The sequence below is a fragment of the Lemur catta genome, chromosome 5 (genome assembly GCF_020740605.2).
Source record: "Lemur catta isolate mLemCat1 chromosome 5, mLemCat1.pri, whole genome shotgun sequence".
In the NCBI taxonomy this organism is placed as follows: Eukaryota; Metazoa; Chordata; class Mammalia; order Primates; family Lemuridae; genus Lemur; species Lemur catta.
In genome coordinates this window covers 23683455-23705110 of record NC_059132.1, presented here as the reverse complement: position 1 = coordinate 23705110, position 21656 = coordinate 23683455, and the positions used below count along the sequence as shown (strand labels likewise).

Here is a 21656-nt window from a genome sequence, read left to right as displayed (position 1 = left end):
TTGGCAATTATTAAATTGTTTACACTCTAGTAATAAGTAACTTATCATACCCCTTGTAACATGGTTATTCTACCATTAAAAATAAGAACCTCCGCATGAATAGTGTTGCTTATGTCAAGATTAGTGAAGCTTGAAAATGCTTTAGTTGACTTTGGCGATTAACAAAAGCAAGCTTCTTTAATCACAATAGTAAAAATATAAAGTGGCAAATAGCTAGTTAGCAGGTGAACAAAGCAAGGAAAAAAGATTGGGCTGAGAAAAAAATGATTATTCATTCTGGAGCTCAATCTCTTGTCTTCCTCCCTACGCCAGGAGCCCCAGAGAACAATCCCTTGTCTTTTGATGGTCTTTTTGACTTGACTGCTAATGTTGTGATTTTTTTGTACAAATTCTTTTAACTTTGAATTTCCCTTTCCTTTAGACATTTTATTTTATTACTTGATACATATTTGTGAGGTACATGTGATATTTTGATATGTGCATACAATCTGTAATGATCAAATCAGAGTAATTAAGATATTCATCACTTTAAACATTTATAATACCATTTCTTTGTGTGAGAATATTCCAAGTGTTCTCTTCTAGGTATTTTGAAATATACCATAAGTTATTAATAACTATAGTCACTCTACTGTGCTATCAAACACTAGAATTTATTTCTTCTATTTAATCTTATTTGTGTACCCATTGACCAACCTCTCTTCATCTCCCACTTCCCCCTACCCTTCCCAGCCTTTGGTAACCACCATTCTACTCTCTATCTCTATTAGATCAATTTTATTAGCACATATTAGCGAATACATAACATAAATGTAAGACCTGAAACTATCCAACTACTAGAAGAAAATGCTTTGGGGAAACATTTCAGGACATTGATCTGGACAAGGATTTTTTGGGTAAGATCTTCCTTTTTTTTTTTTTCTTTGAAGAAAAGGGCATACTTTTCATGAAAAGTTTGAATTTTTAAAATAAACAGATACTCATACATTAATAGTGCAGTAAAAATTATCCAAAAAGGGAGGAAGAATGTAAAATTGTGTGTGCTTCTTACAAGAATAATGGTCATATTGGAAATAAAAAGAAAAAAGAAAGAAAAAAATAGTGTTTCTAAACTACTGTTAAGACACAAATCATATCTCTTTGCTTCCTTTCAGTCACTCCAAGAGGGAAAGAGGAATCAGTTACATCTCTGTCAAATGTGCTTTGGGAGTTCCCTGCATGGACTGCTCTGAATTTCCATTAAAGTCTGAAAATCTTTTGTCAGGGTTTGTAATTGCCTTTCCTTGCATTTAGGGGGAAGATGGTGTGAAGGTGTGGCTGTGAGGGTGGAGATAGGATATGATACAATAATCTCAATCGCAGTTTTCATATTGAGATCTGCTTCTTTGGTTCTGAGTCACTTAGGCTTGCCCCTTCTCTTTCCGGACGCTCCTCAGTTTCCCCGTGGATTGAGCAAAATGGGTAAAATTCTAAGCCCCTGAAATTAGTGTTGGTGGCCCCTGAGACCATGCAGAGGTCTCAAGGCTTCAGTTCTGCAAGATCACCGTTTCGGCCTCATCTAGAACATGATACGGTCACACGAGTCACAATCCTGAAACCCAAGAAAATCTCAGCACACCTAGAGAAGCCAGCGCACCGCCAGCACCCAATTCCGACTTCGACAAAACAATACAACAGACGTCACCCCACCACAGCGCCCACCCCGCTTAGAGCCCACTAACGGGAGCATGCGCAGAACCGGCGAGGGCCGGCGGCCACCCAGGGATCGCGGGCATCTGCACAGAGGTTACAGTCTCTGAAAGGCCTAGCTTTCTCGTCGCTTTACGGGGATCCCCGGCAGCGGCTATTTTAGGATTACCACCCAAAGGGCGACCCAAAGAGGGAAGCAGCCGTTCTGTCCCGGGCACACTTCCGTTTCAAACCACCCACTTCCGGTTCATCAGCCGGTTCCGGTCCCGCCCTTCACTTCCGGCCGCCTTCGGTTCCGCTGCGGCCGGCTTGTACGTGCGCTGTCGCTGGTTACTCAGCGCTCCAGGTGAGGGAACGCGGGGCACCCCGGCGTGCTGCCCGTGGAGACGCCGTTGGGGCTGGGGGCTGCGGCTTTGCTGCTCGTGCGGCGTGTCGTGCCCTGTGGCCGGCCGCGGTGTGCTGGGAGCCGCGTCCGCCCTCGTCCGATGCCCAGGGCCCTGGCCCCGGCGCGCTAGTCGCGGGGACCGCTGCCCTCCCGTCCGGCCTTCTAGCCCGCTTCCAGGCCTTCCTGCGCCCCGTTGGGTTTTGCGTCCCCAAACTTCATTCCTTCCTCTTTTCGGACTTGTCCGTCTTTTCCCCTCTCCCCCTCCCCGTTGGAAGCATCTCGGCCCTCTTGGTTCTGTAGTTTTTGCCTGCATTCTGATGCTGTCCCACACCAGTCCCTTCTCACAGCGCTCGCCTCTGCACCACCTCGCAGTTGCTGCTGATGTGCTGTCCTGGCCGGGAGTTCTTAGTACTTCCCAGTTACCTTTTGCTGGGATCGTAGAAAAGTTAACCCCCTCCCATCAGTTCCCAAAGTGTTAGTGTTGCTGTTATACTTTCAGATTTCTGCCTTTGCCACTTTTTAGTTGTGTGGACTTGGGCATGTTGTTTAAATTCTTTTTCAGGTTCTCATCTGTATAATGCAGACAGTAGTTGTTGGTTCAGGATTGTGAAGATTAAATGGGATAATTAAGTTATTTAACATGTTATTATTCTTTCACCACCACAATTCATATTGCTTTTTACAGTTTATAAAGTGCTTGTCACAGGTGTTAATTCATGCCTTAACAGTATTGCTGTTCAGTAAATATTAATAGCCTTATCTTGTGGTTGAGAAGACTAAGGCCCAGAGGTAGGAATTGACTATAGGCAAAGTCAACACAGTATGTTAGGTAGAAGAACTCCAACCTAAACAACTATTCTTGACTCTAGGTTTACCGTAAAGGTGTGCTCTTTGCTTGCTTGTTTGGATTTGATTGCCAGTTTCCCTCCTCTCCCCCCTCCCCAGTCATTTTTCATTTTATAAAACTTGATGGTCTGAAATGACACAAAATAGTAGAATTGTATGAGAAAGAAGATTAAATGTGAAAACAAAATAGCTCATGCATTTATATTGTGCTGCTCTGTTGGTGTGAATGATCTCAATAGTGATGAAATAAGGTTCACTAACTTTTAAAAGCAGTCTTAAAGACTTAAAATTTTTATGGTGTTTGTTTTGTTATGCTTGGGTCTTCAGGGCATTTGCCAACTTGGAATGCCTACTTGTGGTATAGGTGCTTCATAATGTTTGTATGTTGCTTTATTAAGCAGGTAGAGCCCCATGCCATGAGACACATTTTCTTTTTTAAGGCTGAGCATATTGAAGAGCCTAGAGCTGTAGCCCTCAAATTTTAGCATGCATCAGAGATGGGGGTATGGGGTTTCTTAAAACACATATTGCTAAGTCACTCCTCTCCACCCTGATTACATTCTAACAAGTTACCAAGTGAGGTCCGTGTTGTTGGTTGGTCCAGGGACTGCACTTTGAGAAGCATTAGTCTACAGGAGCAATGACTTCTCCAAGGTGATCTCACTGTAAACTCTGCTCTTCCCATCACAAAATGTACTGTGTTAGTGTTGGTTGCCTTCCTAGCTCTTGTAAATAATCATTTTTATTCCTACCTCTTACAGAAAAGTATTTCAGCTGTGTTTCAGTTTGACTCAAAAGATCCATTTGGTTTTTTATTGAAAATCATAACATTTGTTAGAGCAAGTTCTATGTAAAATGGAATACATTCCCCTAAGTTTAGCACACTTGCTTTAAATTTTCAATCGAATGGGTTGTAAACATAAGACAGTAAATGTAAATATTATATGAGTAATATTAATATGAATTTATGGTCCTCTGGCGAGCATGTTAGAAGACACTTTGTTCCCAAATTATTATTATTTTTAGTGTGAAATGAAATAATTTATTGAGGAAGCACAAGGTAGGTTTACAGAGCAAGAGCAAGATACGTTTGCCACAGAACGGTGAACAGGCCTCTCGTTGTAACAGAAAAGCCCCCAAATTACTTTTGCACATTGAGACTCAAAATCTGTCTTCTCTCTTGCAGCTGGTCGTAATAGTTGCCTGAAGAGTACAATCATACGTTTCATCAGATAAATGAAAGGATTTGGAAATACTAGTACTTTGAGATTAGAAAATCCAGTTCTCTGACCTGTGGTGGCAACAAGTTTATGAAAAGCAGAAAGCGTTTTGGGGAAAGAGAACTACATTTGATTATTGATGAGAGTAGCAGCTGCTGTATAATCTTTGTGTGCTTACATCTGTGCCTGTGGCTTTTGTATTTACTGATCTTTGATGCCATAACTTGTTGGTCTAAATGAAGAGAGACAGTGGGGAAGAAACATGAGATTGAGTGAAGAGATTTGTTCTGTTACCAGCTTTGTGTCCATGTGCAGATTACATAGCATCTCAGAACTCCTGTTTCCTTAATTGTAAAAGAGGGAACATTCTTATCAGACAGCCTTCTTAAATAAGATTGGGTAAAAACTGTCCAATTCATAAAATAAGAAACAAATAATGGCTAATTATTTAGTACAGTGCCTGGAACATAATAAGCTTTCAGTTTTAAGAAAGATTTATTTAACCAATACTTAGTTACATGCCAGGCACCATGTGACTTATAAATATTAACTAATTCAATCCTCATAAGAGCCCTAAAAAGTAGGTAGTAGTATTATCCCCGTTTTACAGATGAAGAAACCTAGGCACTGAGAGTCAAGTAACGTCTCAAAGTCAAATAGCTAAGTGGGAAAGCTGGGATCTGAACCCAGGTAGTCTGGCCCTAGTGTCTGTGCTCTTAACAACTATACCACTACCTCGCTAATGTTAAATGAATGTGAGTGGTCAGTCTTGGGGTAACTTGCCTATGGTATAAACCTGACCAAATAGAGTGGGAGGGATAGGGAGGTCATTAATGCACATTTCCAGTTGCACAGGGAGAATCTGAGAGTATTAGGAAATAGTACCTCTAAGCCAAAAATTAGGAGTGTGGGAGAATTTTAACGTTGAGTCCTAGTAATTTTTGGTGTTCTGGCAGCAATTCTGTAAGGAGAAAAATCCTGTTTATCGTCAAGTTGTAATGTAGGGCTCATACTGAAGGCACTTATAAAACTTCAAGTTTGGCTTATGTGTACAGTATCTATTTTACCTCGTTCATTTGTATATGTCTTCCTTTCTAAGTATTTTTTTCTGAAGTCAAGCTGCTTCCTCTTATGCTTCAAGAATGGCTCTCCCTATCATCGTAAAATGGGGTGGACAGGAATATTCAGTGACCACACTTTCAGAAGATGATACTGTGCTAGATCTCAAACAATTTCTTAAGACCCTTACGGGAGTGCTGCCAGAACGCCAGAAGTTACTTGGACTCAAAGTTAAAGGTAATTCTCTCCCCACTTCAGACTTTTTGCATTGAATTTTTAATATTATAAATTTTAATAATTATGAATTTAATAATTAATAATTTATATTTGCTATTATTGTATTTAATGTCTTTCTCTTTGAAGATTTATTTGATAGAAATATTCCTAAAATTATTTTAGTGGTAAAAATAAGAATATTTTTACTTGAAAACACTACCATTATTAAGATCACTTTTGATTCCTTAGACAACTGGTGTTTGCCTGTTAAACCTTTGATACAGAAGTCCCAGGTGAAACTGTCATTATTTTCTGACATCTGTCTTTTAGCACAACACTTTCATTACAGCTTTGTCCTTGTAATCTCCCCAAATTATCCTTTCTGTTTCAAAAGTAAAGATGACATTTAAAAATTGTTAGGTTGTGTTCATATTCAGTTTATAAGGGATTTTTTTGGTGTTTCTGTTTATCATATCCTTGAAGGGTGAGTTTTGAGTAACAGTAAATCTCTAGTTTTATCTTAGGCACTCAATTTTTAAGGCTTTCTGGAAAAGTTATCTTTATCTTGAACAACAAACATGAATTTATTTTGTTTAGTTAGTTGAATAAAGATGTTTGACTATGATAGAATTGGGGAAAAAACAACGCTTGTATTAGTTTTGACTTCTTAGTGTCTTAGATATGACTGATTCAGCAGTAATAATTTGTTCTTGTAAGAAAAACAAAAGCAATGAAAACTGCTGTGGCATTCATACCAAGTCTTTTAATGTTAGGGTTTTGTATAATGGAATAGTGAAACCAGCATCTGAACTTTAGTGAGAAAACAGTCATTTGCTTGTATTGTAGGCAAACCTGCAGAAAATGATGTTAAGCTTGGAGCTCTCAAACTGAAACCAAATACTAAAATCATGATGATGGGAACTCGTGAGGAGAGCTTGGTAAATGTTTACTTTTGTTACCATTTGTCCATTTGAAGATATTATGATTTATACTCCACTGTTGTATCATAGTTTTAATTGTGGTAAAATTGTCAGTCTAGCAGTCAGTAAAAAAAGCTGCACACTGAATGTGGCATTAACTTAGCAGAAAAATGCTGGGGAACGTTTCAGTGTCTGTTTAGCTGTAAGTACAGTAGTAACCCAGTGATCAAATTTAACATGGTAAATCTGTCCAGGGGATGTATATGATGAATTATTAATTGTGGAAATTATCCAGTGTGTGCTCTGAAGGCTCTTGAACTCAAAGTGTACCTGTCATTTGATATTTATGCTGTGTGTGTATTTGTTATGTTAAAGATAATATGGTAAAACAAAACTTTTTTTCCCTCTTAATAGGAAGATGTCTTAGGTCCACCCCCTGACAATGATGATGTTGTCAACGACTTTGATATTGAAGATGAAGTAGTTGAAGTAGAAAATAGGTAAGTGCTTTTCACTTTAGAAGAAACTGGTTGTCATGTGGGAAATAGTGAATATTTCATCTGATTTTATTTTTTTCATTAGGGAAGAAAACCTACTGAAAATTTCTCGGAGAGTAAAAGAGTACAAAGTGGAAATTTTGAATCCTCCCAGGGAAGGGAAAAAGCTTTTGGTACTAGATGTTGATTATACATTATTTGGTAAGTCAGTTAATAATGCTTTTCATCTTCTGTAACCCACAACAACGTTTTTTTCTTTCTTTTTTTTTTTTTTCAGCAACTCGTGGTTCACAAGAAATATTTGAAAGCTTTTCTTATTACAAAATAAATTATTCATTTTAGAAAATACAGATAAGCAAAAAAAGAAGTCATCTGTACTCGTGAGACCTAAGGATGACCACTCTTAATATTTTCATGTGTATCTTCTAGTGTGTGTGTACGTTATCTTTTATCTTTTGCTTAGTGATAGACTGAATATCTTCTCAGTCATTAAATATTATTCATTGTAAATTAAACATATAAATATAAGTATATATATTTTTTGGCTACTCAGTATTTCTAATTTGTGGATGCATAATAATTTAACCAAGTTACTCCCTATTGATTAACATTTAGATGTTTATGAGGAATATTTTAAAAGTTTCGTATTTTTATTCTTGGTTTCCTATTTAATTCAAGCAGATTCTTGAATTTAAAATTTTTCATGTCAATCAAAAAAGAAAGATGTTCATCTTATCCTCTAATATTGGCAAGAAATAGTTAACTCATGATATTAGAATTTATTTCTAATCCTAACCTTTAAATCCATATCATAAGTTAATGTACATTTATTTTAAAATTAAATTAATTGGACTGTCATTTTGTTGAAATGTGATTATATCTGCAAAGTAGATGACTAAATGTGAGTATAGGTGGACCTACTTTGTTTTTATTATCATAAAATGACATCTAAATTTTAGAGACTAGATGAGACAACAGTTTACAGTTTGCTGCAGAAGGCTGAATTCTCGGTATTGCTCTTCACACATTGAGCATAATTAATCAACTAAAATTGAATCTCAAGGATTTCAAATTGTGTGTTTTGAAAGACATTTCTTTGTCAGCCAAAGTAGTCCAGTCTGAAACAATTTGCAATTGAACGTTTATATTGTATTTCATAATAATTTCATTGATATTAGGTATACTTTTCCTTGATAACAAACTAATAATCATTTATGACCAATTTTCTTTTAGACCACAGGTCTTGTGCAGAAACTGGGGTAGAATTAATGCGGCCATATCTTCATGAATTCCTAACATCTGCATATGAAGATTATGACATTGTTATTTGGTGTAAGATATATACTTATTTAGATTTATGTGGAAATAGCATTGTTCCTTATTATTTTGCTCTATAAAACGTGATTTAAAATGACCTGTGTTTAAATATGAAACAGTTTTCATTTTGAGCAGATTTCTAAAATGAAAGCATACATCGCAGTATAAACTGACGCATATGGCTGGGTGTGGTGTCTCATGCCTGTAATCCTAGCACTTTGGGAGGCTGAGGCGGGAGGATTGTTTGAGGTCAGGATTTCGAGACCAGCCTGAGCAAGAGCAAGACTCCATCTCTACAAAAAATAGAAAAATTAGTCAGGCATGATGGCATGTGCCTGTAGTCCCAGCTACTCAGGAGGCTGAGGCAGGAAGATTGCTTGAGTCAGCAGTTTGAAGTTGTGGTGAGCTATGATGACACCACTGTACTATAACCAGGGCAATAAAACAAGACCCTGTCTCAAAAAAAAAAAAAAAAAAACAAAAAACTGACACATATATTTGCCAAATACCACTGATATAGGTAAGTACAGGACAAGAGTACACTATAATATCAGAGTAAAAATGGCCTCATTTTCACAATGACTCCACCTCGATTAGAAGTTTTTCTTTCTAGTTTTTGTTGTGGAATTCTTGATGCTTCAGAATATTGTTGCTTTCTCCTCTCTTCCTTACTACAGTTTCAAATCACTTGGAGAAAGATAAATCACAGTGATGTGTAGTTCTCCAGAAATAAAGAAAGGCAACATGAACTTTTTAAGGAAAAGTTAATATATAGACTGAAATAATGTTCCTCAAATTGTGGTCTGTAGACCATTGCAAGAACATACAGGTCTGTGATAAGATAATGAGTTTGATCCAGGGAGAAAATCTACTGTATTACTAAGTGTGCTATTTAGTTCAATTGACTTTTTTTTGTAGCAGGACTTTCTTGAAAAATAAAGCAATACATTGACTTACATCCCACCTCCCCACAAATATTAAAAGTTGCCTCTTGGCATTGTTATAAACAGAGAAGAGTTATCCTCATTGTGAATTAAATAAAATATCATCTATTACAGGTGCTACATTTAATTGTACCGGGTCTTTGATGAGAAGAAACATAGTTGTTGGAGTCTATAAATTTGCTTTGTATTTTTCCTTATAATCAGAGTACTTTCAGTGATAATGTGAGTTCACAGGTATTCAGTTTAAAAACATGGTTAAAATATGATAATTTTCTGGTTTAATAAAATAAGGTGTAGAAAGTTTCCTAGTAAGCAAATTTTTGTTTAACAACTCTGATATCTAAAATGACACTTGAGAAAAAAGTGTATCCTCTAACTGTTATTAAACTACACTTATAAATCTAGAGAATCTTTTGTAATCATGTATTTAAAATAAGTTATTTTTGTAAACTATGATATTTTGTGGTAGTATATTGAAAAGGGCACTTCACTTTGGAACTATTAATAGACTAAAGTTTTAATTCTGGCTGTTTGCTTACTGTGTGACACTGGGCAGGTCATTTCATCTTTCTGGGCTTTAGTTTCCTCATCTGAGAAATGACAGTAACTAAACCTGTATTACAGGTTAGTTGTAGGAATAGAAGTATCAATACAGCAATTAGCACTATGCCTGACATATGATAGTTACTTAATAATTAGAAACAATTTTTATTAGCTGTGAGTCTTTTTGTTTTGTATCTGGAAATTATAGATACACAATAGATACTGCATTAAACATTTTTTTTTCCTATCTTATGTTTTCTTCATAGATACAACAATCTCTAAAATTTTAGTTTAGCTGACCAGTTTTACAAGTAAGGTGATTCTTTTGCTTGGTGTAAGTGTGTGCTAAAGATTTTTATTTTGAGAACTCAGATATTTCTTTTGCTTTTAAAAAACGCACACACTTTAAATAATTAAACTGCCTTTTCGCTTGTTAAGTATTTTACTTGGTAATACTTACATAGTTTGGTCCAGTAACTTGGGACCAGAAGAGCACATAAAGATGAGAATTGAATTTTGTTACCGGTGATCCCAAAACTGGTTATTGTCAAACAGTGAGCAGATACATAATATAAGTAAACTTCATGAATTTGTCTCAGATTTTTTGTTATAACCTGCTAGCCTCAATGAGCATTGAGTTTACTGAGCCTGACAAAATGCAGATTTTCATTCAATCTAGTCTTCAAAATAAACTTTTGACATATAACAGTATTCTTATATTGACATATATACCTGTGCATTGCCTGGAAGTGGGAACATGAAAAAAGTTGTTATCCACTCAATTAAAGTTTGGAATTGATAGAGAATAGTGGCAGGGCTGTTTTTGAAAAGGAATTTGGATCTTTGTTTATAAATTTCTTAGGTTCAAAGTTCTTTTGAGCATTGGTTACTTGTATCTTATAGACAAAAGTTTTAAAATTTTATTCTGTCTTAAAGATACACTAATATAAGTTTGTTTTTATAAATATTAAGAAAATAATCATAAATATGCTAGGGACTGTTATTTGTGATGCATTTAAACTTTTAGTCTTGCTTAGGAAACTTAGTTAATACATATTTTTAAAAATGAAATTCAAACTTTTCACATGTATTATCATTCCTCATGTTTTAGCTGCAACAAATATGAAGTGGATTGAAGCTAAAATGAAAGTAAGTGTTAGAAAACAATCCATTTAAAAATGTTTTGAAACTGCATTTGTCTTGTTAAAAGTTCTGGAACTGAATTAATTTTATTCTTATAGGAGGGTGTTTAGTAGATAAATAACTGCCAATACCAGGAGTAGTGTTTAAAGTCTGTTTAATGGTGGATTTTACTGAATGCCTTAGTGTTTTTTAAGAAAAAGCACAGCTAAGCTTCCCCCCTTTTCTTCCCTGTTTTACAATAATACTTTAGTTTCCTTCTTTTGCTTTGGTGTGTACTACTTAAAGAGGTGATGCTCTTCTAAATTAGTAAATTAGGAAGTAATCTGTTCTAGTTTATTTTCCTTGGACTGCCATTTTATTGACTTAGCTAAGTGAAACTAAAATGCTTGAGAGTTGTTTAGCAAGGTGTGGCAGCCAGGGGGGTAGAAAGTTGGCATTATGGGAAATTGCAGCTAGAATATTCAGAAGGCCTGGAATTTTCCACGTTATTGTATTTTAACCTTATGAATATTTGTGTTTATAGGAGCTGGGAGTGAGCACAAATGCAAATTATAAGATTACCTTCATGTTGGACAGTGCTGCTATGATAACAGTGCATACTCCAAGGAGAGGATTAATAGATGTAAGAAGTCATTTTACTTATATTTAAAGATGTAGTTATTTTCTAGTGTACTTTTTGTCTTTATACTGATGAAATAAATTACAGAAAAAGTTTAGAAATTCATCTGAGTGGATGGTAAAGTGGCAGTTGAGTTTTGACATAGGAAAATGTATTAAAGGTTAAAAGATTTGAATTTTAATGATAAAATTAAGGATCTTGAAGCAGGAATGTCAAGAAAGGCGCTTGTAGTCATGGATAATTGTCCTGTGATGATGACAGCATAGTGTTGCTGGATAGAGTAGGTGAGAAAAATACTGAATATCAAGGAATGTACTAGAAACAAACCAAAGCATACTCGCCCTGCCCTGCTTGAAACTGGTAAGAGGAAGCAAAGGCATCATGATGCATAGACTTTGGGATGATACATGTGTAGCACTAGAGAATAGCAGCAAGAACCATCAGAGAAAAAGATTGGGCTAAAAATTTTAGGGTTGTTTAGTGTATTTATTCCAGTAATTACTCATCATTGAGCACTTACTACTGCAAGGCCCTGTGGGAATAAAGAGATTACTGAGACGTGATCCTTGCCTTTTGAAAGCAGACAAACTAATAGGAATCGGGGAGAGCTTAGGATGGTAGGAAAGCTTAGGGAGATAGTATTAAAATTATCAAAATCATAAATAGAGTGGTTTAAGGGCGTGGGGACTTGCTCAATAAATGCATACATTAGGGGGAAAATATAATTAGCTGCCTACTAAAGTAAAATAATACATTTACAAAATCTTAACATTAAAAGGAATTTTGGCCAATGTTAAATGTAGTGTTTGTGAAAAATTAAAGGAATAAAAATAATTCTCAATATCCAGCAATAAGGAATTGGATATATAAATTGTTATTATCCATATAATGGAAGGCAGCTAGTCATTTGATGTAGTAGAATATTTAATGATTTAAAAAGTTTCATGACACTGAAAGTGAAAGAAGTATCTTAGAGAGCAGTGTTTGCAAGCCATTAGAAAATAGTTCTTAATCTTTGTTTGGATCAGGATTCCCCTTAGCTAAACAAAGAATCTGTGAACTCTCTGAGGCTGCTGCGGTATATAAAAAAGCCTGGAGGTAAATACATCAGAATATCTAGTTGTTATCCTTAGTATTGACTGTATTATAGATGATTTAAAATTTTCCTTTATGTTTTTCTGTATTTTCAAATTTTTCTGTGGTCAGCAGTAATACTTTTCTAGTTGAGAACAAAGTAGCCCATGTTTTGGGGAACAAACGTTACTTGACCTAATTACCAAATGACAGCACTTTTTAAAAGGCTGTGGGGTTTCCAATTCTGGGTGTCATAAAGAGTGACCTCTGTTGTCATATTTCTTGAGGCTTTTGTTAGCTAAAAAAAAATAAGAATAGGGCTTATTGTATCAATTCCTATATTTTTGTCATCAAGTATTTGGAGAGTTTTGTTTCAGTAGTAAACAAATAGTGAAAAAAAATCAGGAAAATAAAATTTTAGTAAAATTAGAATATTTCAATAACATTCTTTGCAGTAGACAGGACACTAGGAAGGAAAAAGCTTTTTTCATGTTAAAATAAATTATAGAAGAAGAAAAAACATTCTAAAGTGACAACCTTTTCCACCATTTATTTATTACCACTTAATTTCATATAAGTATTATTACCATGTAATCTTATATTATCATAAATGAGATTCCAACCTTCAGCAAAGGTAATTTTCTTCTAAAAGTGAATTTATTTAAAAAATTTTTTGAATGTGTAATACATTCACATGATTCAAAAAAAATGTAAAGTATATAAGGAAAAGTCTTCCTTCCACCTGGCCCCCCCAGCCACTTATTCTCCCTAGAGGCAATCACTTGTTTCTTGTGTACTCTTAACAGAGACTTTATGCAAGTACCAACAGTTATGACTATATATGGAATTATGTCTTTGAAGCTTCAGTTTAAGAATTCACAGATAAGAGCAAGAGTTTACAAATTAGGATGCTCTTGAAGTTAAGCAATCAAATGCCCTAGAAATTATGCATCTATGCCACTGAGTTAAAGAAAAAAATCAGTTTTTCTTCTGTAAAATATTTAAATTATCAATTAAAAGAACCAGATACATTTTTCTCTCACTGAGGTGTTCTAGTTTTGAAAAGAGGCCCCATGTTACTCCAAAGCTCTGAGAGGGCTCGCATTAGCCCAGAAAGTCATGCGTTTAGCAGACACCTAAACAATTTAAATCCTTAGTTTTTAAATTAAATAATTATGCTTTCTTTGACCCAAAATCTTCATGTTAAAATTATGGAAAGTTTTATAATGGGCTTAGCTTAGTTGGACATGGATAAACCTTTCAGGAGTTTGAACATTGCAAGAGATTCATTGTGCTTTACAGTGGATTGCACCTGTGATCAGCTCACAGCCATCTTACAGAAAGAAGAAACACTTTGGCATTGTTCTTCAGTCAGTTTGCAGTATCTTTGCTTTTAAGATAGGATGAACTATTGATAAAATTTGAGTTAAGTCTAAACTTCTATTCTAAGGTAAAGCCTCTTGGTGTTATATGGGGAAAGTTTTCGGAGTTTTACAGCAAAAAAAACACCATTATGTTTGATGATATAGGAAGAAATTTTCTAATGAACCCACAGAATGGACTAAAGGTAAGACTTTTACTTGCTATATGCTCACATAATCTGGACCATGTGGTAGAACTTCTGTGGTATAGAACTTCTGTGGTAAGCAGTGCTGAATTTCATAAATTTTTGGAAGTACTGTATTCTTATGCTCACAGGCAAGAAAAGTTTTAAGTATTTAGAAAAATTCATATAAAATTGAACATCCTGCTTTTTGCATTGATACCTCCTTAGCAGTATTTTATTTTTAATTAGCTCTGTGGGAGCAACATGGGATTGTTGACTTTTAGTAACAAAAGTGAAGTCATCAGTCACTTTATTAAGGATACAAATCTTGGAATTTCTGATGTTCTGATTAGCTGGAGAGCTGGCAGTCAGGGTTACTTTGTTTTTTCCTTTTTAAACTGAGACTAAAGAGGTTTTTGAAAATTCATGCAGGGCAAGTACAGGTATTAGAATTATAAAATGCCAGCACTAGAAGGAACCACAGTCATCTTGCCTACCTTCTTTAGAAATAATCTGAGGATGAAGAAGTTCATGACTTCCCCAAGATCATGTATGTAACTGGTTAATGACAATTTGGGTTAGAGTCTAGTGACTTGGTTCATAGGTCAGTAATGATCTTAGCATGCAGTTGCCCACAATCTTGTATACACATGATAGTGAGATTTAATCCTGGTAGCAGCGTACCAGGTAAGAGAAAAATTTGAAACTTAAAAATTTCTGGTACCCACAATTACGTGTTTGCACAATATGAAAATGGAAAAAATACCTCTCTATTATGGTTCTCATGTGAATGGAGTTTCCATTTGACGTGGAAATCCTGACTCTAAGATATTTTTGTTCTCGGTCCTGAAGTTTTCTGCCAGCTGGGTAGTTTTAAAGACAAGAGAGAAAAACTTAAAGTATATTTTTGAAGCCTTCCTTATAAAGTGTTGATTTGGTCTTTAGTATACAATAAGAATAGTCTAGGTATAGAATGTTCATCTAGGTAGTGAATTGCCCACAAATATAAAAGCTGTCGACTTGGAAGAAAAGTGGTTATGTAATCCTTAAGAAAATGGTTTCTGCTTAAGGTTTTGGGAGAAATACTTTTCCTGTATGTAGTTCACCAGGTATAAGGTAGAAAAATGTCTTCTTGAGTCTTGAGAAAAGATTTGATTGACATAAACCTAATTTTCTGTGAAACTAATTTTGCAAGGGGTGAATTCATGATGTTTAAGGAATGATTTTTGAGGAGACCTTTAGCTTTTTTAAAAAATAAAATCATTAGTTTCATGTGTGTTTATAAGAAATTTTGTTTTCCTAACCAGTATTTGGGCCCTACTTATCTCTTGATAGAGAGAGAGATGATATTATAAACTTCTAGTTTACAGAAGGGTTCTTTAAAAACTGAGGTACTCACTAGACTCACTGAAGGAATTCCTAAAAATACATATGTCTCTATCCCCCAAAATTCTAACTGAAGAGGTATTTTTAGGCATTCCAGAGGTGATCTCTTTTATGTCTCCTTTTGAAAACCTCTTTTAGGGTAATTATTAATGATCTGTCCACTTGACATACAAACAGTTTTGAAATTGAGAAATATTCTTAAATACTGTGCTTCATTATCATGGTTTCATAACATACTTGGTAGAAATCAAAAAAGATTTCATACAGATCTTAAAAATATGACTGCTTATTTTTTAAATAGTTAAGCTGTAATAACATAAGCTTGCCAGTCTTAAGGTTTGAAATATGTGAAAGGTATTGTGAATATAAATAAAGTATTGAACTAAAAGATTATGAATGTTGGTCATGGGTAAAATAGCTGATATTCTGAAAACTCCATTTTTATTGTCTATATAAGGAAATGATGCTATAAGAGAATTCAGCTAATCTAGACCATCTTAAATTTCTAAAAATAATTCTTTGATACAAGGCAATAAAATGATGGGCATATGTTGCCTGTCCTCCTAGTGATCACTTAGATCAATTTTGAAAAAATGGGGCAGTAAACAATGATTATAGTGGAATAAGTGAAGTCAATTAGGTATTAAATAAGAGATTTTTCACCCTTAACTAGTTTATTTATTTTAAATTTTAGGACCAGTATCATTGGAGTATTTTATTTTTGTTGTTTAATAGTGCTGAAGAACAAATGTTTAGAAAGTAAGAATACTCTAAGCAGGGCCCTGAGTTAAAAATCTTATTTATCAGCCACTGACCCTGTATTTTCTCTTTCAGTTCTAAATCCTTTCCTATTGTTTAAAGGTGGAACCACTTTGGGACATTGCATATTTATAATTTAAAAGTTATTATGTTGCCTTTATAGTCTTTAGGAGTTGAATGAAGGAAGACTTTAAAACATTACTATTAATATATTGCCCAGGACTATGCAGAAACTTTTCACTACAGCATCATATCATGCTTCGGTTTATTCCCAGCCCCAGGGCCTGAGCAAAGCCCTGTAGAGCATCTTCTTGCTCCCCCACCTTCACTGCTGCTGCTGTGAAACAGCACTGCCAAACTACCTGTTAAGAAGTGAGATGTCCCACTCAGTGGGACATCTGGGCAGACTCACTCTGATAGCTCTTATGGTTCCCTTAAAGCATCTTGGGAGCCCAGCTGACAGCTGTGGGTGTCTTTGGCACCAGGCTGTTGCTGATGAGAGCAGAACATCTGGGAAAATGTTCTTCTTTCCATTTCAGACTGGTGATGTGTTTTTCCAGTGACAGAAGAAAAATATATAAAAGATACTTAAAATCTTCCCTATTCTCCATAGCCATTGTAGTAAGATTCCTTTGGACTCATTGTTTTTGCTTCTCAGTAAGTGACAATGATTATATGTCAATCATTTTTCAGTGTTACTATGTAAAGGTAATAACTAATGACCAATTTGAATTTTCTACAAATCAGAATAAGGATATTTTAATACTTCACTAAATATGATTTATTCAGTCCTTATATGTGTGCTTTAGGAGTATGTGTAATTTTTTCTCTAAAAAATATATTAACAGAAAAATTCAAACATGAACAAAACTGCACAGAATTGCATACTCCCATGTATCCGTCATTCAGTTTAAGTAGCTTATTAATTCATGGATGATTATGTTTGCTCTGTACCCTACCTACTTCCTTTGTAATATTTTGAAGCAAATCCCAGACATACTGTTTTATCTAAAATGAATGAAAAGTTTTTGAGAGGCTATCTTGAGTTGCATAAAGATATTTCAGTTGATGTCTTAAAAAAAGCAAAACTCTTTATTGGAGCTATAACATAAAAGTGCATAAAATATATAGTTTAACAAATTGTTGTAAAGATAATTGTTCTAAAGAGAACTTTATTCCACTGAAAAAATAATTACTCATGATTTTCCTTTCCAAAGATAACCACTGTTACCATTTTAGTATATAGTCCTCTAGTCTTTTTTTCTAAGCGCAGATGTGTGCACAAATCTAGATATAGATTGCACATAAACATATGCATTAATATAACTACCACCCAACTCAAGATATAATACCGCTTACTATTTGCAATCTCCCACCCCCGTCTACTATTCTGACTTTTATAATTTGAAGCGATGCTTTTTAAATGAATCCTTTTCATCCTAAAATAGATCAACCTTAAAAATTTGGAAACTATGACTATTTTTATGGAAAGCTTGCATAATTATGAAATGATTTTTATGGAGAATTTAATGATGAAGAAAAGTGCATATTATAAAATGTGGGAGAAGACAGGTTATAGAAAGCATCATGATATCTCAGCCATATAAAAATTTCATAGAAAAATAAATGAAAATTATTAATGTGAAAATTTGTCTTACTTCCCTGCCAGATCAAGCTTGTATTTGGGGTAACTTTGTATGAATGAAATAATGTAAATGAAATTAATTAGTAAGAAGCAACTAAAATGATAGAAGGGAAAAGTGTAAACAGTTTTGCAAAGTAGGGTAGCCATATGGGGGGTTCAAGTGCTGTAAGAAAGCTGGTATTATCAGGCTCAGACTGAACAGGTAATGTTAGGTAAAACAGGTGGAAGAGCTTTTAATTTGTATTGTAAACATTATACATGACTTTCTATTTATTAAGCTTAGGCTAACAGAAAAGCAAATTTTAGTACTGATATCCTTGGTGATATTTTGGCCTCATTAACTCTAATTTAAATGATAGAATTGTGTAGATTTATTGTTTTCCTTATTGCAATGTGATGGATTGAGTAATGTTTGTTTCCTAATAGATAAGACCTTTTATGAAAGCACACTTAAATCGAGATAAAGACAAAGAACTTTTAAAATTAACTCAGTACCTCAAGGAAATAGCAAAATTAGATGACTTTTTGGAGCTAAATCACAAATATTGGGAAAGGTAAGTGCTAATTGCTTATTCATTTCCTCTTTAATGAATGAAAAAATTATCTAGTGACCCTGGTATATACATAACTCGTAATTTTTATTTAAATTGTGTGAATTCTAAAAATTTTTCTTGTTCTTCTTTTGTTTTTTTTTAAGAGACAGGGTCCCAGCATGTCACCCAGGCTGGAATGCAGTGGCATGATCATAGCTCACTGCAGCCTCAAACTCCTGGGCTCAAGTAATACTTCTGCCTCCCCAAGGTGCTGAAATTATGGGCATGAACCACCATGTCCAGCCCAAAATATTTTCTAATCCAGTGACGTCCCTCAGACAGTATTTTGTCTTAACCTCTAACTTGTTTATAAACACACATCTCATAAACTCTTTAATACTTCTGGTAGAGAGGACTTGAGCAACTAGTACCTTCACGATGCTACCTGCAAGTTATTTATGACATTAGATAGGCCACTCCTTTATGAATCACATGGGAATGTAATCCCCGTTCTCATACTGTAACGTAATGTCAGTATAAAATGAAATACATTTAAAAATTTCCTGAATAGTGTTAAAAATTACAAGTAACTTCTGTGTGTAGCAGAAAAAGTAGAAAACTGTATACCACTGAAAAAAATAATTACTCTTGATTTTCCTTTCAGAAGATAACCACTATTACTATTATTATCTTCTTTCAGAAGATTACCACTATAGTGGTATGTAGTTTTCCAGTCTTTTTTCTAAGCATAAATGTATGCACAAATCTAGATACAGATTGCATATAAGCATCAAGATTTTGAGGCAGGGAACCTTTGGAGAAGTGGAAGGGATAACTATGCACTACAAGTAATTTAAAGATCTTGTTCCAGTAATACAGCAACAAAGGAAACTATTTGTGTAATAACACTTTGGCTTTTCAAATTCCACTTTTTGGCTTTTCAGATCACTTTGTCACATAGCTTCTTATTAGAGTCTCATAATCCTAATAGAAAGATAAGGCAGGCATTTTTATCCCCATCTGCAAATTACAGATACTATAACTTAGTCATAGAGATAGTAGATGCTTAGAGCAGTGCCACAAAGCGAGCAGAGTACACCATGAAAGTGTGTCCAAGAGCTGGGTGTTATGGCTCATCCCTATAATCCTAGCACTTTGGTAGGCTGAGGTGGGAGGATTGCTTGAGACTTGGAGTTGGAGACCACACTGGACAACATATGGAGACCCCATCTTTACAAAAATAGGAAAATTAGCTGGGCATGGTGGCATGTGCCTGTAGTCCCAGCTACCTGGGAGGCTGAGGCAGGAGGATCGCTTGAGCCCAGGAGTTTATGGTTGTAGTGAGCTTTGATGACACCACTGCACTCTAGCCTGGGCAAGAGAACAAAACCCTGTCTCCATTTAAAAAAAAAAGTGTCCAAGTTTGCTGATTTTAAGAACTGTTTCCCCACCTCCACATCACCAGTTATAATAGTTGATAAATGTGAGAAATGGAGATAGAATTTTTAATTTAGTGGTAGATTCCTATTAAATAATATGAAGAAAAATTTGCTTAGTAAATTAACATCTTCCATCTTTTATACTCTTGATCAGAGTCCTTTAGCATCTTTAAATGGAGTTTGAGTTACATTTAGAAATTACAATACAATGAAGATAGTGACTTTTATATTTGTAAGTAAGGCAGTGTGGAATGATAGTTAAGGAGTGTAAGCTCTGGAGCTTTGTTTTGAATCTGAGCACTGTCACTTTCTAGCTGTGTGAATTTGGGCAAATTGCTTAAGTAGTTTGTGACTATAAAATAGGAATAATTTCTAATAGAAACTCCTCATAGAGCTGTTATGAGGACTAAAAGAGTTAGTAAATATCCTCAGAACAATGCTTGGCACATAATCAAAAAGATGTTAGTGATTATTAACCATACTCATCTTGAAGAGTTTTATCATTAAAATAAACTCCTTTGGGAGGAGAGTTAGGGTGTCTTCATGAATTCAGCATGGTACACTTTTGACATCTTTATTTCTTGCAGGTATCTCTCAAAGAAGCAAGGACAGTAGTTACAGGTTATACTGGCAGTTATTGAAGATACTTGAGATCCATGAACTTCTTGCTTTTATGCTCGAGATCATTATTATAGTGCTGGACACTGAAGCAAATACCAGACTGCTTATACTTGGTCTTCCAGTTTTTGTAAATTTAATTTTATATTTTCTGAAGATCATAGCAATATGCTAAAAAAATTTTTTCCCCTGTATGAATATTCTGTTACTCTTGAAAAATATTCTCTCCAGCATTGATTACTGAGGTGTTTTTTTTTTTCCACAAAAAAAAGTGGGAAAAAATATATACTCAACAATGCCATTTTGTGACTTTGGAAACAAGTTATGTCTTATGTTTTTGTTTTGTGTTATTGTCTGACTAAATCTGAGACCAAACCCATCTTGAAACTAATGCTTTTCCCTTTAAAACCAAAAAAAAAAAAAAAAATTTTTTTTTTTTTTTAAATAAAGAACTTAGTTTGTTACACTTAAAATTTCCAAGAATTTTTTTATTCATTTGTCATAGACACAATTTCTCTTCTGTACTCTACTAGTTACATTTCTGAATTCTGAGCTGTCTCAATTTGGTCTGTATGTGTGTAAGTGTTCTTTAATTAAAACTGGAAAACGTCAGTCATGATACATCTATGTCCTAGTATGAGAAATAGAAAACATGAGACTGAAGAATAAAACAAGGAACAAGAAACGTCAGTCATGATACATCTATGTCCTAGTATGAGAAATAGAAAACATGAGACTGAAGAATAAAACAAGGAACGTGTCTCTTTTCAGTGGCTAAGTAGAAGCTATTCTGCCTAAAACCATTGCCATAAAAACAATTAAAGGCAATACGTTTTTAAATGGGTCATATTACTGATTCAGCCCTAAAAAGCATGAGCAAAAAGTTTTTGTTCTGTTCAAGATATATCTTGTCTAAGTGCTAACACTGTGTTTCAGTGAAAATATCTAGCCATAAGATTAAAAATATATATTATTTGCAATGCTCAAGCCTGCAGATATATAATGTGACCACTGTTTTGTGTTGACATTGTTGCTTTATACAGTTCTTGTATTTGAAAGGAATTGATCCTTTTAAAGAAACATGGTGTATATTGTTCTTACAGGACTAATTTCAGTGGTGTAAATAATAAATATCTTTTCTTAAAACACTGGTTATCTGTTCCATATTGCCCCAAATATTTTACTTCTGCTGAATCACAAAACGAACATTAGGTTCAGGCAAGGACTTCTTGAAAAAAATTCAACGTGTATAGTGTCA

At 34.6% G+C, this 21656-nt stretch overlaps 1 protein-coding gene across 3 annotated transcripts; it reads left to right on the top strand.

Moving 5' to 3' along the window:
* Positions 1-1946: 1946 nt before the first annotated feature.
* On the top strand, positions 1947-20871 carry UBLCP1 (ubiquitin like domain containing CTD phosphatase 1). 3 transcript variants are annotated; one of them, XR_006735140.1, is made up of 11 exons: positions 1947-2035; positions 5240-5436; positions 6262-6353; positions 6750-6835; positions 6918-7033; positions 8066-8164; positions 10748-10785; positions 11303-11401; positions 13923-14039; positions 16703-16820; positions 18235-18317. XR_006735140.1 is itself a non-coding variant. In XM_045551263.1 (11 exons), exons 2-11 carry the CDS (start codon positions 5283-5285, stop codon positions 20393-20395), a joined length of 957 nt encoding a protein of 318 aa, XP_045407219.1. In that variant the 5' UTR covers positions 1947-2035; positions 5240-5282; the 3' UTR covers positions 20396-20871. The 3 variants fall into 3 exon arrangements, 2 of the variants coding, with proteins under 2 accessions (XP_045407219.1, XP_045407220.1); XM_045551263.1 differs by lacking the exon at positions 16703-16820 and adding an exon at positions 20368-20871 and having other exon boundaries at positions 18235-18362; XM_045551264.1 differs by lacking the exon at positions 16703-16820 and adding an exon at positions 20368-20871 and having other exon boundaries at positions 1975-2035; positions 5282-5436; positions 18235-18362.
* The last annotated feature ends 785 nt before the right edge of the window (positions 20872-21656 follow it).

Excerpts from the sequence above, each read along its gene's own strand:
- UBLCP1 (XM_045551263.1), top strand. The coding sequence starts at position 5,283 with ATGGCTCTCCCTATCATCGTAAAATGGGGTGGACAGGAATATTCAGTG. Across the intron at positions 5,437-6,261 it reads ACTTGGACTCAAAGTTAAAG|GCAAACCTGCAGAAAATGAT; the intron begins GTAATTCTCTCC and ends CTTGTATTGTAG. Across the intron at positions 18,363-20,367 it reads AATCACAAATATTGGGAAAG|GTATCTCTCAAAGAAGCAAG; the intron begins GTAAGTGCTAAT and ends TATTTCTTGCAG.